At 43.5% G+C, this 14,972-nt stretch overlaps 1 protein-coding gene across 2 annotated transcripts in view; it reads right to left on the bottom strand.

The window, feature by feature from the left end:
* The window catches only part of CCDC186 (coiled-coil domain containing 186), a 193,935-nt gene that overhangs the window by 43,057 nt on the left and 135,906 nt on the right, over positions 1–14,972 (bottom strand). For both annotated transcript variants that reach the window (XM_030202692.1, XM_030202693.1), the window contains exon 13: positions 14,367–14,556. In XM_030202692.1, coding sequence (XP_030058552.1) covers positions 14,367–14,556 — 190 coding nt within the window. The remainder of the gene's footprint in view (positions 1–14,366; positions 14,557–14,972) is intronic.

Genomic DNA, 14,972 nt, shown 5'->3' with positions numbered 1-14,972 from the left:
CAAGAGACAGAAATGAAGTAATCAATTTGCAGATGATGCAAAATTATTCAAGGCTCTTAAGAAGGATTGTGAGGACCTGCAGAAGAATCTTGCTAGACTAGACATCTGGGCATCTAAGTGGTAAATTAAATTTTATCTGGACAACCCTAGGGATAAATGGAGGTGGGAGGGTAACCAGCACAGAGTGGCAGGTATCACCCTAATGACAAAGGGAAGGGGATATAACCTGCAGCGAGGAGTAGATCCAACCATAGCCACCTTTCTAGGCACACTGGATAGACCATACTGGCCTTTATCTGCCATTATTTACGATGGGGCCTTTTTACTAAGCTGCATGTTTCATGCAGCAAAAATGGCTCAACATGGGACCCACTAAAGCATTTGCCATTAGTTTTGCCATGTACACATTCTAATCGTGCGCTAAATACTTTTTAAAATATTTTCTTAGGGCATGTCAAGGGCACAGAAAGGGCATTCCTGCACTAACCATTTAGTGCATCTACACTGCCACAAATTAATTGGTTAGCACACAGATAACAGGGAAGTCCCTACCTCCTAGGTGGCAGTAAATTCTCCTGCAGTACATTTCTTAAATGGCCCTGCGTTAATTGCAACATTGACGTGCAGCCACTAATGAAAACAAAAACAAACAAGGGTGCGCTAAGGTCACTTTTTACTGCAGCTATGTTACTAAGGGGCCCTTTTACTAAAGCTCGGCATGCGCTAAGTGCCATGTGATCCATAGGTATAAAATAGGCTGTGCAGTATTAAGCGCATGCCAAGCTTTAGTAAAGGACCTTAGCAAAAGTGGAGGAGTGGCCTAGTGGTTAGAGCACCGGTCTTGCAATCCAGAGGTGGCCGCTTCAAATCCCGCTGCTGGCGCCTTGTGATCTTGGGCAAGTCACTTAACCCTCCGTTGCCTCAGGTACGAACTTAGATTGTGAGCCCTCCTGGGACAGAGAAATATCCAGTGTACCTGAATGTAACTCACCTTGAGCTACTACTGAAAAGGGTGTGTGCAAAATCTAAATAAAATAAATATATGGAATGTTGCTACTATTGAAGATTCTACATGGAATGTTGCCACTTTTTGAGATTCTGGAATGTTGCTACTATTTGAGATTCTAGATGGAATGTTGCTAATGGAGGAGTGGCCTAGTGGTTAGAGCACCGGTCTTGCAATCCAGAGGTGGCCACTTCAAATACCACTGCCGCTTCTTGTGATCTTGGGCAAGTCACTTAACCCTCCATTGCCTCAGGTATAAACTTAGATTGTGAGCCCTCCCCTGGCACAGAGAAATATCCAGAGTACCTGAATGTAACTCACCTTGAGCTACTACTGGCAAAGGTGTGAGCAAAATCTAAATAAAGATTCTAGAATTCTAAAGAATAACAAGATTTGATGCAGAATTTCAAAGTGTAGCAACATTCCATGTAGAACCCCAAAGAGTAACAAGATTCTTTGGGGTGGAGGAGTGGCCTAGTGGTTAGAGCACTGGTCTGGTTCAAATGCCACTTGTGATCTTGGGCAAGTCACTTAACCCTCCATTGCCTCAGGTACAAACTTAGATTGTGAGCCCTCCTGGGACAGAGAAATATCCAGAGTACCTGAACGTAACTCACCTTGAGCTTCTACTGGAAAAGGTGTGAGCAAAATCTAAATAAATAAATAAAAGGGCCCTTATCTAGGTAGCTTGGAAACAGCTCTTAAAATTTTCAGTTTTATTTATTTTGGGGGTTGTTTCAAAAAGGTAAGAACAGCAGTGTTATGGTCTGAATGAGATCACATCTATTTCTTCTACTGCTGGGTAGATGGGATTTGACAGAATTTTCAGGATAGGGTAGGAAAAACTGTGGCTCTTGCTGTTTGACAATTTAATGTGATTACAAATCATTTTGTGAGAAAACTGATACTTAAGTTGTCAAAAAGTGTCTCAGTTTGATTGCCTTTTGTTTCTGTGTCTGATAAATCTGACACCTTTCATGTGCAATGGACTCCCCATAAGAATGAACTGTTTCAGGCTGTCTTTCAGTAGGCTTGACAACTATCTTTCAAAAGAGGAAAATAAAAAAAGTTAAATTTATCACAAGCCCTCAGTTTATCGGGCACAGAATTACAGCACTGGGGCCCCGATGCACAAAAGTCGCCATTAAAACACCGTGCGCATTTCTATCGGCCAGTGAACCTAACGATTTTTGAAACAGCGACCGATTCACAAAGGAAACTGCAGGCAAATCAGATGCATAGAAAATCTGTAAAGCGGCTCGGTAAGGAAAGCGCACAACACGTGCACAGAACAGTCTCACGGTAAGCGTCGATATTCTGCGCATGTGCTAGGTGCTTTTCCCTGCGATTACATAAACACATTCTCTATACTACATGAATCACAATCGGGTTTTCGTCCCCGCCACAGCACTGAAACAGTGTTAACTACCCTCATGGTCAAATTCAGGCAGGTAATAGAAACAGGCAACAACATACTTCTCCTCCAGTTCGACATGTCTAGTGCATTTGACACGGTTAACCATAATATACTACTGAGACTCCTCGACTACTTCGGGATTGGTGGTAAGATGCTCAGTTGGATCAAGGGTTTCCTTACCACCAGAACTTACCAAGTGAAATTAAATTCAAATCTATCATCCCCGTGGAAAGCAGACTGTGGAGTACCTCAAGGATCACCACTATCACCGATCCTTTTCAACCTTATGATGACTCCATTAGCCAAGACCTTATCCACTCAGGGCCTCAACTCAGTCATCTATGCTGATGATGTTACAAGATTCATCCCTTTCAAACATGATTTGACAGAAATCACCATGGGGGCTGGAGGTGCCATCTCATCCCTTGCCTCAGGCAGCAGATTGCCTTGGGCCACTCCTGATTGGAGCAATTTAAAATTTGGCCTCATGCATGTATTCTGCATAACCACTATATCACGTTTTAGCGGTGGTTTTCCTAAGCTAAAAATTTCTTCCTACATCAAAAGCATTATTAATATAGCAAAATAAGGAGTCAACCACTTGCACTAAAAGGATAGAGAGCTTACGACATCAGATGGCAACAAACAGGCAGAAAGAAAAAGAAATGGAAACAAAAAGCGCTTAGAGAAGTTAAACACTTCCGCAAACTACTGAAGACTCATCTCTTTGACAAAATTTATTGCAAGGATCAAAACACATGAAGTCCATACACACTAACAGAAATGCATCAATACACTCTCTTCTGAATTCTCTTCCCCGTATTTTCACCACACTTAAAACCCTACCCTTAGATAAAATTGCTATACCCTAATGTTCTCTTGCTTTTATTCTATCGCCTTATCATTTCCCCATTGATACATTCCATTGTTCTACTTCCCAAATGACATTCTATCGCCCTTTCATTTCCCCATTTATACATTCCATTGTTCTACTTCCCAAATGATATTCTATCGCCCTTTCATTTCCCCATTGATACATTCCATTGTTCTATTTCCCAAATGATATTTTGTCCATTGATACATCCCATTGTTCTACTTCCCAAATGACATTCTATCGCCCTATCATTTCCCCATTGATACATTCCATTGTTCTATTTCCCAAATGATATTTTGTCCATTGATACATCCCACTGTTCTACTTCCCAAATGACATTCTATCGCCCTATCATTTCCCCATTGATACATTCCATTGTTCTATTTCCCAAATGATTTTTTGATTTTGACTTTGTCTTCCCATAACTCCTCACTCTGTAACCCATAACTGTACTGTAACAAATTGTATTTCCATCATTCACACTGTATTGTAAGCCACACTGAGCCCGCAAACAGGTGGAAAAATGTGGGATACAAATGCAATAAATAAAATAATAAAATAAAATAAACACACAATATATTTTTCCAACAACAACCTGCTCATTATTGCATACTAGTAAAAGAAGCCCGTTTCAGAGCAAATGAAACGGGCGCTAGCAAGGTTTTCGTCGCAAACACCCCCCTCCGTCCCTGGGCAACCTCTTCGTTGTTCTGGCATTGCTCCGCCCCCAATGTCATGACGTTTGACGCGAGGGCGGGGCCCAGAGCGATTTCCCCGCCCCCGTCTCCCTCCCTGCCAACCCCTTCGTTGTTCTGCCATTGCTCCGCCCTCGAGGGCGGGGCCCGGAGCGATTTCCCACCCCCCGCCTCCCTCCCCCTTCGTTGTTCTGCCATTGCTCCGCCCTCGAGGGCGGGGCCCAGAGCGATTTTGGTGGCTTCACCACCACGAACCTTCGAACCTTTTTGAAGGAAGTCAGAGCTTGGCTTCACTGACGTCAGTGTCCTCAGAACGTTGAGGGTGAGTTTTATTATAGTAGATAACTGTCAACTGAACTTAACCAGAATGATTCGCAAAGTCCAGCAGATGCGTGCTTAATGAAAAATGTTTTTCATAACTGGCCGAGCACAAAATGACTTCTGTCTTAACTTCAATGACATTATTGTATGCTTTGTTACATGTAAAAATGATAATTACCACAAAGACCACTACCTTTTTTTGCAAAATATTCTTTACAATTAACGTAATATGTTCATACATTTCCATGACTCATCCAAATACATCTCCTTCAGCAAAACACAATTATTGCATTTCATTTTAATTCACAGAACGGCCTTCTGACGTAAAACACCAGGGATGATTAAAAGCTACCAGTTTTTGTTTTCCCCTCAATAGGACTGAAAAAAAAATTCTCAGGTCAACAGAATGAGAGTTACCAGACACAAAAACCTACCAGGAGCACATTAGAAATAATTTGTCTAATTAAGAAAGTAAACCAAAGGTTGAAATACATTTTGGGATGAAGACTGGCAAAGCTCAAAAACCCTCTCTTCAGGGCAGATGAACAGGGTACACATTTTCATTTCACCCTAGAGTCTTCTGACCAAGTTCAAACTTTCTGCCAGCAGGCTGCATGGACGAGAGAAAAGGTGCACGTTCTCGATCCGTAGAAGATCTCAACTCTGAAATCTGGTGAATGGAGCCCTTCCCCTATAATCACCTGCTCTCTTCCCCCTGTGACCATTCTATTACTCTATCCACTGTAAAATAGCGAAACAGACTTCTTGTTGGACTTTGTTCCCACGCATGGATAAAAATCTATGATTTTATAAAGAGGATTTTGTATTTTTTATTAGAATCCACTGTTTAAAATTATAAAGTAAGATTTTTATCTTTTCCAATGTGTATTTCACAGTTCAATTTTATTTAACCTTCTGGCCAATAAACAAAACACCCTTAGTTCAAAAGAAAGCCTTGTAATACTATTCTTTTCAATTCCAAGCAACAAGCACCACAGATGTAGATACCCAGGAAGAATCTGGGCCCCCAAGAACAGCTGTGGCATCCAAACTCAAGCAGGAAGCTTCCACTAAAGCTTTCTCTTTCTCCATGATCCAACCAAAGGTGACACAGTTTCTATGGATTCTTGAGGGCCTCAGTTAAATCTCTCAAACATATCCACAGACTAGTCAATGGTCCTCCTGGAAAATTTAAGGCTTGAACATTCAACTCAGATTTATTTTTCAGTGATTCAAGGCTATAGGAGAGCACCTTATTTCCCCGCACCACTGACTGCATAGTTGAAATCCCAGTCACTGCCAAGGAACTTGGTATTGGGCCCCAGGCTCCTTACCCTTTCAGAGATATTTCAGCAGCACTCAGCCTATCAATTACTGCCCACGCTGAGTGTAATGGCACTCCCAAGTCACCAAATTTGGGTGGTGAAATACAGAGATTACTTCAGTCACAGACGCCACTCTCAATCAGTTACTCTTTACTCATAGCAAATGGAACAAGATGATTCACTGTCCAACATATCAGCCAATGTTATTGCCACAGATAATCCTGCAGTAAGGCACAGGGGGATGTCACACTGATCTGCTGCACTCCTTCACAACTCCTCCATCTTCAAGAGTCACACTCCCAGCAACTACTTCTTCTGACACAGAGCAGACTGCACCACCAGGTGCATGCAGGGGTGCACGGTCATGAAGGCTGAGACACACCTCTACTGCAGGCCAGGTAAGCGCTTCCAATTCACACATGGCAATGAGGCAAGTCCATGAAAAAGAGTACATCTTGACGCTAAATAAACTGGGATATCATGATCTGACCCAGTAAGATAGGATCAGAGGAAAAGACCCTTTTTTGCCCTTCCATTTGACCATATTAGAATAACCCAAAAATAAAAAATAAAAACTTAAAAGGCACAGCAAAAGAGCACTCCAATTCAAATGCCAGCACCATCTTGGATCCTTAAACTGCCATGACATTTTAAACATTGCTATCTGGGACAATGTTTTTTCCTACCTTTGTTGTCCGAGTACATTTTTTCTTCTCATCTGTATTCTTCTAACTCCTTCTCCAGACTCTACTTTCCATTTCACTTTTCTTCTTTTGCCTTTCTTCATCATTTCTTCTCCTTCTCCAACATCATATCCTTCCTTTTCCGTTTTACCTCGAAATCTCTCCCTTCCTTACAGCATCATCTATTCACTTATTATCGAATCATACCTCTGCTAGCCTTCTCTTCTTTCCTTTACCATGTTTCACCTCCCAGTTATCATCTCTTATCAGTTCTCATACTGGGCTGTTCCTCTATCAATCTCTTGCTTTATGGCTCCTTTCTTCAACCAGCTGCTGCCCTCTTTCTAGCTCTCTCACCATCATCCCCACACAATCTCTCTCCAAATAGCTTCCCTTACATACACTCACTCCCTTGTCCTCACCCCATCTCAACCATTTGACTTCACTCCCCCTAACATTCTAAAACCTCTGGTTTCATTCATTCATCCATCCCCAATTATCCTCTTTAATGCTCCCCCAGACACCCACTCTCACCCTCAATAATCATTTTCACCCCCAATAATCCCTGTTCCCTCAGTATCATCCTCGGCTTCTCTTATTACACTGCCATCACCCCTTTAAGCTCTCATGCACCGACTCTATCCCCATTAGCTCCCTGTGTGAGTGTGTTTGTCAAGTCACCATCTAAATCTCTCCTTCAGCCCTCTGCCCTCTCCTCATTTCCTGGCTCCATCACTGAATCCACCTTTACCACATCAGACCTCTCTCTCAGAGACACACTCCATCACCACCTTTGCCCCGTCCCAAATCTCTGGCTTTCTTTCACAAACACCCTTCCCCTCCAGTTTTCATACACCCTGACTCTCTCAACACCCATCTATCCCTTTATATTCTCTCACGTCTACCCTCCTTCCCAGCTCTTGCACCTCTATGCTTCCTTGTCAATCACTCTAGCAGACAACCTCTTGTATAGTTCTTAACCACCCCCTATCCTGGCTCTCTCTTACTCCTTATTTCCTCAGCCCCAGTACCATTTTCCATCTCACAGATAGGCTGCAGAGAATACCTTCTCCTGCTTTAGACTTAGCCTGGCCTCAGAATGACATCCTATAGTATTATCTCCTATCAAACTGAGCTCTCTTTTTCATCAAGCACTGCCATTTCATCCCATCCCCCTCCCCACAGCCAGTTTGAACTTCGTGAGTGTGGCTTGGATCTCTTTCAGGGAGAGAAAACTAACAACTTATAGCAGCAGCTTCAGAGAGCATTTTCCATCTCACAGATAGGCTGCAGAGAATACCTTCTTCCTGCTTTAGACTTAATCCCGCCCACCCTACTCCTCTACCCACCCACCCCTAGAGTGACATGTCTTATATAACCTCCCTATCAACCCACTCATTACTTTTACCTCACCCATTTCTATTCTTCTATCACCTTCTCCCACTACTCCAACCAGAGTTACACCTAATCACACTGACCACCCTTCAACATCTTCAGTCCTTCTGTGACTGTTCTCTTGTGCTTGACTTTGAGAGGGCTGCTCCTTTGCTGATACATTTGCACTGGCTTCCCATTAAGACCAGGATTGTTTTCAAATTCTGTGCTTTCATATTTCAGATTTTGTATGGTTTTGCCCCCGACTATATGTTGCCCTTGTTACTTTGCCTTCTCACAGTTCAGTCTTTGGTGCAAGAGACTACCTGCATCATCATTTTCCTACCTGTAAGAAAGTAGTTTATAAATCTATATATTCAGCTACTTTTTCATACCAAGGTACTAAAATGGTGGCATTCCTTGCCGAAAAATATAAGATCCGAACATGTTGGAAACAGGATGCTGGGCTTGATGGACCTTTTGTCTGTCCCAGTGTGGCAATACTTATGTATTTATGATTTGGTTTTTCATACATTTCTGAAATCTTTCCTTTTTAAAAAATTTCTGTCAATTGATCCTGGTGCCTAATCTCTTCTATTCTCCCCATTATGCTTTATTATTTAACTAGCCATTGAGCCCATAAAAACGGACTAGTAAAGGAAGGGGGTGGTGGGGGGGGGGGGGGGGGTTTGAAAGGCCCCTCCCGGATAGGTCGCCGCTGCCCCTCCCCCCCCGGAGTCCCCTCCGCCACCCCTCCACCCGGGGCGGGTACCTGGCTTCACTACTCAAAGCACCGGAACGCAGCACACAGCTCATCTGAGCTGCCGTCGGCCTTTCTTCTTCTCTGCGTGTGTTCCGCTCTCGTATGACGTAACGTCGGTGAGGGCGGGACACAGGCAGGTAAGGAAGGCCAACAGCAGCTCAGATGAGCTGTGTGCTGCGTTCCGGCGGTTTGAATAGTGAAGCCAGGTACCCGGGCCGGGTGGAGGGTGGGTGGCGGCGGCGACTCCGGGTGGGTGGGGGGAGTAGCAGTAACCCTGGGGGGGGGGGGGGAGCGGTGACGACGGCGTTTCCCTCACTCGCAGGTGCGCAGGTTCCCTCTCTGTCATGCCCCCGTCATCACACATTGACGCGGGGGCGGGACAGAGAGGGTCTCTACTGCGCATTTGCGAGTGAGTATGCCTCTTGCCATTTATATGTTTGATTCTTTATATATTTGCAATTCTTTCCTTATTGATATGTGTAGGTTTATGTATTTTGTTTCATATTCTGTACTAACTTCTTTTTAGTCACATTGAACTTGAAATCGTACGAGAAAATATGGGGTATAAATGTGGGGAGTGGCCTAGTGGGTGGAGGAGTGGCCTAGTGGTTAGGGTGGTGGACTTTGGTCCTGGGGAACTGAGTTCGATTCCCGGCACAGGCAGCTCCTTGTGACTCTGGGCAAGTCACTTAACCCTCCATTGCCTGCCGCATTGAGCCTGCCATGAGTGGGAAAGCGCGGGGTACAAATTTAACAAAATAAATAAATAAATCATACCCTTCTTCCCCCCTTTATAAATTTGCAATATAAAATAACACAGCCCTCTGTGCCTAAGGAAACCCTCCCTCCTTCAGCCAGTTTCAGACACCCAGTAAAACAGTCATTATAACAGATAGCATCATTCAACAAATTCTTCTGTATGGGAGTGAAATCTGGATTCTTTACAGGATTGGACAGAATCTCAAATAAACTCTGCATTTCCAGTTCTGTATCAAACTGCGTATTCTGACAACAAAGCTAAGCCCCTTATAATACACCATACAAAAAAATATTCATTTTGATTATCACCTCAGGAACAGCACACACTCCTTCCACTGCCAGACACACTGTTTAAAGCAGACAGGCTTTTGTTTTGTGGTGACTGTACAGGATGTGGAAACCACTAATCATAAGCATTTTTATTTTTTCAAATAGGGCCAGGCACTTTGCAAAATAACACATCGCTCTGAAAAAAAGACACTCTAAAGCTATATAGGAAACTCACCATTCACCATAACAGCCCTAAACCATCTATGAAAAGACAGTACTTTCCAGTAGACTTTCCTACCCTATCTATGGAAGATCAAGTCTCTTGTTGGGACTCTATGCTCAGAGAGCAATTAGATTCTGTTGCTCCCTTACCTTTTGTTCAATGCTCTTCCCAACAAAAAAAGCCCTGGTATCATGTTGGATGCCGTCTTCTGAAACAAGTTCGTCGAGCAGAGGAACAATGGCTCAAAAATAGACCCCAGGTGGCACTTGAACACTGTAGGGCCTATCAAAGGTTCTATAGTATTCAGATTAGGAAAGCCAAAATGGCTTACTTTTCTAAGTTTATCTCAAAAGCTCCCTGTCGCTCTAAACAGCTATTTCGAGCTTTCTCTACTAACCTCTACTACCAAATTGGACTCCTCTATCTTTCATCCTTCTGCGGACATGTTAGCCAGGTACTTTTGTACCAAGACTGAATCACTGTAAGCTTCATTTTCACTTCAGTCTAGCCTGGCATCTGTGATGCCTACCAATCAGGCTAGGGTCACTAAGTGGGGGAGGCAGGGGGGCAAGATTCCATGGGCCCGGCCTCCAAGGGGGCCTGGAGCCGGGGTCTGTCTCTCTCCTGCTCCTGTGTGTCAGGACCCGGGTGATTGCATTAACATAACCTGAAGTAGGACAGAAGTAGGACAGTGACAGACTGAGGGAGGAGCAGACGCGGGAAGGGGTGGGGATGGTAGCGGCCCCGCCCCAGCGGACCTGAATCAGGTCATGTTCTCTTAGGGACCAACCTGGTGTCGACCGTTGTCCTCCAGCTTCGCTCCTCCAGCCAGAAGTTTGTCCACCATCCTCTGTAGTAATCCAACTCTTTCAGCTCAACAGCTGTAGGGTCTTCCTTTACAGTTAGGGTGAGTCCGTAACCACCAACAATTAAGCGTCTTTTAGTCCTTTCAGTCCTGGGGTAAACAGGTATCCCCTCTCCTGTCCCCCTCTGGGGCCTAACAGGGTCCCTTTCCTCCCTTCAAAGGTCTTATTAGCAAGCAATGTCCACTGTTTCACCTACTTTACAAATTGTATGCTAATGTCTCTCCTAGTTAAGTTACTGGGTATTCTTCTCTCGCTCCCAGTGCACAAAGAACTGTATGAATAGAATCCAGAAGGGTTAGTCTCCCCCCCCCCCCCCCCCCCCCAAAGCAGGGTCCCAATGTCTTTACCTTAACTTAATGAGTGGGCCACAGGACTAACCTCATACCCAAGCTGTCATTTTATAAGGCCAGCTTGGCTGGGGTCCTCACCTTCCCATGGTGGCACATACACCCCATCACACCTAGTCATCTTTTAGTCTTCCCTCACTCTCCCAGACTTCCAAAACTTTATCAACTTTCAACGCTTCTACATGTCTGTCTGACCCAATTCCTTCCCGCTGGCTTTCAACTACATTGCCTTTGGCTCACCTCATTATCATGGAAAGTCTTTTTATGAGCATCTTTCCCTCCTCTTGGAAGCAAGCTATCATTCCCCCAATTCTTAAAAATGCGTCCTTTGATCCTCAGTACCCTGCCAATTATCACCCAGTCTCTAATCTGCTTCTTTATCCAAATTAGCAAGAAAATTGTATTCATAAAAAGCTCACATCATCCAATTGCAAGGGATCTTAGAATCCACATTAGCACTTTACCCTAGACAATCCGGTTTTAGGGTTGGTTTCAGCACTGAAACTGTTCTCACCTCACTTCTTAGTGAGGTTCACGGCAAGCTGGCTTTATAACCTTAGCAGCGTCATTAGATCTCAGTGCGGCATTCGATTTGGTTCATCATGAGTTACTACTAGAACGTCTTTCTCTCCATGAGATCTCATGTACTGTATTAGTGTGGTTTACTTCTTTCTTGCATAACTGTTCTCTTCAGGTCTCTTGGAAATCCACGTTATCTTCCCAGTCACTAAACTGTGGGGTCCCTCAAGGCTCTAAACTGTCCCCAACTGTTCAATCTTTTTCTCAGTCCTTTGGCCTTTATTAGTTCAGGAGCACGGGATTAGTGCCTATTATTACGCGGATGAGATCCTTCTCTTACATTACACAAGGTTAGATGCCCTAGACCTCTCTCTTGAGGTTGTCTATACTTGGTTTTGTGACCACAGGCTTGTGCTAAATCCATCTAAGACCACAGTCTGTTGGCTTACTGCGCATGCCAATGCTCTATCACTCACTCCTACCCTATTTGGTTTACTGGTCCCGGCAGTTCCATCTTTCAAGTATATAGGGGTAACTATAGACTCCCAGCTGACTTTCACACAACATTATCATTGGTAGTGAGAACTGTTTTTCTTGTGCCAGATTTGGGCGGTAAGAAGCTGTCTGCCGTCTGATGCTTTGCACACACTTGTTCTTGCTTTGGTCTAATACGGAGCTCACAACAATAGGAGGACTTACTACGACCCCAGTTTCCCCTAAAGAAGCCAGTATCGGTGAAACAGGTCCCCGCTGGGATCAGGTCTGAGATGGAGCACTCATAAAGCTAAGTGCTGTTATATTATGTGATCATATACCGATGAGCATGTATATGACTTGGTGACTCTGCTGCCAGGAATTTTGTCATAAAGGAATTTTTTTTTTGTTACATTTGTACCCCACACTTTCCCACTCATGGCAGGCTCAATGCGACTTACATGGGGCAATGGAGGGTTAAGTGACTTGCCCAGAGTCACAAGGAGCTGCCTGTGCCTGAAGTGGGAATCAAACTCAGTTCCCCAAGACCAAAGTCCACCACTCTAATCACTAGGCCACTCCTCCACTGTTACTACTATTTGAGATTCTACATGGAATGTTGCTATTCCACTAGCAACATTCCATGTAGAAGTCGGCCCTTGCAGATCACCAATGTGGCCACGCAGGCTTCTGCTTCTGTGTTCTGTGAGTCTGACGTCCTGCACATATGTGGATGTCAGACTCACAGAAGCAGAAGCCTGCGCAGCCTTCTACATGGAATGTTGCTAGTGGAATAGCAACATTCCATGTAGAATCTCCAATAGTATCTATTTTATTTTTGTTACATTTGTACCCTACGCTTTCCCACTCATTGCAGGCTCAATGCGGCTTACATGGGGCAACGGAGGGTTAAGTGACTTGCCCAGAGTCACAAGGAGCTGCCTGTGCCTGAAGTGGGAATCAAACTCAGTTCCTCAGTTCCCCAGGACCAAAGTCCACCACCCTAACCACTAGGCCACTCCTCCACTGTTGCTACTATTTGAGATTCTACATGGAACGTTGCTATTCCACTAGCAACATTCCATGTAGAAGTCGGCCCTTGCAGATCACCAATGTGGCCGCGCAGGCTTCTGCTTCTGTGAGTCTGACGTCCTGCACGTACGTGCAGGACGTCAGACTCACAGAAACAGAAGCCTGCGCAGCCTTCTACATGGAATGTTGCTAGTGGAATAGCAACATTCCATGTAGAATCTCCAATAGTAGCAACATTCCATGTAGAATCTCCAATAGTATCTATTTTATTTTTGTTACATTTGTACCCTGCGCTTTCCCACTCATGGCAGGCTCAATGCGGCTTACATGGGGCAACGGAGGGTTAAGTGACTTGCCCAGAGTCACAAGGAGCTGCCTGTGCCTGAAGTGGGAATCGAACTCAGTTCCTCAGTTCCCCAGGACCAAAGTCCAGCACCCTAACCACTAGGCCACTCCTCCACTCCAATATTTTGATTGAAGTTCAGAAGATATTGAAAGTATTTTGATATAAGCGTTGAAATTTCAAAAAATGTTTTTGGGAGGTTTTTGTAAATGATTGGTCTGAGTCAACAAGCTGCTGTGGTCCTCCTGGCGGAGTGGATATGACAACGTTTGAACGCCACAGCAAATAGCTTGTGACGGCTGAGGCTTTTTTTTCCTCCCATTACCATAAACATGACGAATTAAAAACTTTTGGCACCATAATATTGAAAGAATTTATCCTCATTATCATAATTTTTGCATAAGTGTACTGAGTTCCACATTTTTTTTGATTACAAGCTGGGCTTTGTATGTGGAACTGTTCTTTGGTGTTTTAATAAATAGATTTAGCCATATAAATACATATACAAAATTTTGTTGGAAAGGCAAAAATTCTAAACTGAAGATGGAATTCTTGCAAGGGAACTGGGCAATGGATAGGCTGGGTCTCCCCAATATGCACCTCTATAAATTTAGCCTCTATGAGCCAGCTGTGAAATAAGCTCTTGCTGTGAACTTAAATTATAACACACTCATGTACGCAGAAAAACAACCTTCACCAGGCAAAAAAATAGAACGTGACAAACATACCAAAAAGAAACCCTCAGGAAAGTGTTACATCAATAGGAAATGAAATATTCTTGACTTTAAGAGGGCTCCTCTGATACCTTGCAAAAGAAAATGCAATCTAGTGCCAATTTACATTAGACAGATATCAATCTTTAAAGGTGAACAGCTGGAATGTGTGATGCAAGGTTAGCAAAACAACATTATAAATGTACATTATTTTACTGCAGGTCTCATTTTATGCAACAGGAACATCGCCAACACCACACGTTAACGGTGTACATTAGTAACTCAAGCTGAAAGACAGACATCTTATAGAAACACATGCAGACTATCTAAATAAATATGTGATTTGAAAAAAAGATGTCAACCTTGTAGCAGTTGCTTGGTGAGATCCTTAAGATTCACTGTATGTTTGCGCTTTTGAGTGGCTACCTCATCTTTCAGTTCTTCTACCTGCGTGTTCAAGGCTGTAATTTCTTTCTGTCGTGATGTCACCTCCGCTTGTAAGGTCTGAACCTCTTCTTTTCGCAGCTTTTCTTCTTTCACTAACCTGTTCTCCTAAATTCAAAGTAAATATTGTTAGTGGTAACAGTCAGAAGGATCAACCACACAGCAGATAGTCAGTAGTAATCAAAGTACTGTAAAAATGGTTGGTTAGCCTTGGAAGTGTATTTCACAACTAACGTATCAAGTCCACAATAAAAGTAAATAACCCTAGGGGTTTTTTTTTTTTTTTTTTGCACAAAGGATTCAGACACAGAACATTTTAATTATATATTAGTATTACAGACATCATGCTGTGCTAAGTCAAACTACTGTGGAACTACCTCTGTACCATTCTACCGATAATCATGGGGTAACTCTGAATTACTACAAAATCATTTCCAAATCACTAACAAAAGTAGGATCAGTTAGGACATACTGTGACAAGCGCATCTTCCTGTATGAACATTCCTGACTGAATATTGAGGTTA

The sequence above is a fragment of the Microcaecilia unicolor genome, chromosome 5 (genome assembly GCF_901765095.1).
Source record: "Microcaecilia unicolor chromosome 5, aMicUni1.1, whole genome shotgun sequence".
NCBI lineage: Eukaryota > Metazoa > Chordata > Amphibia > Gymnophiona > Siphonopidae > Microcaecilia > Microcaecilia unicolor.
Note: the sequence above shows the minus strand (reverse complement) of the source record. Positions and strands in the feature narration are given on the sequence as shown.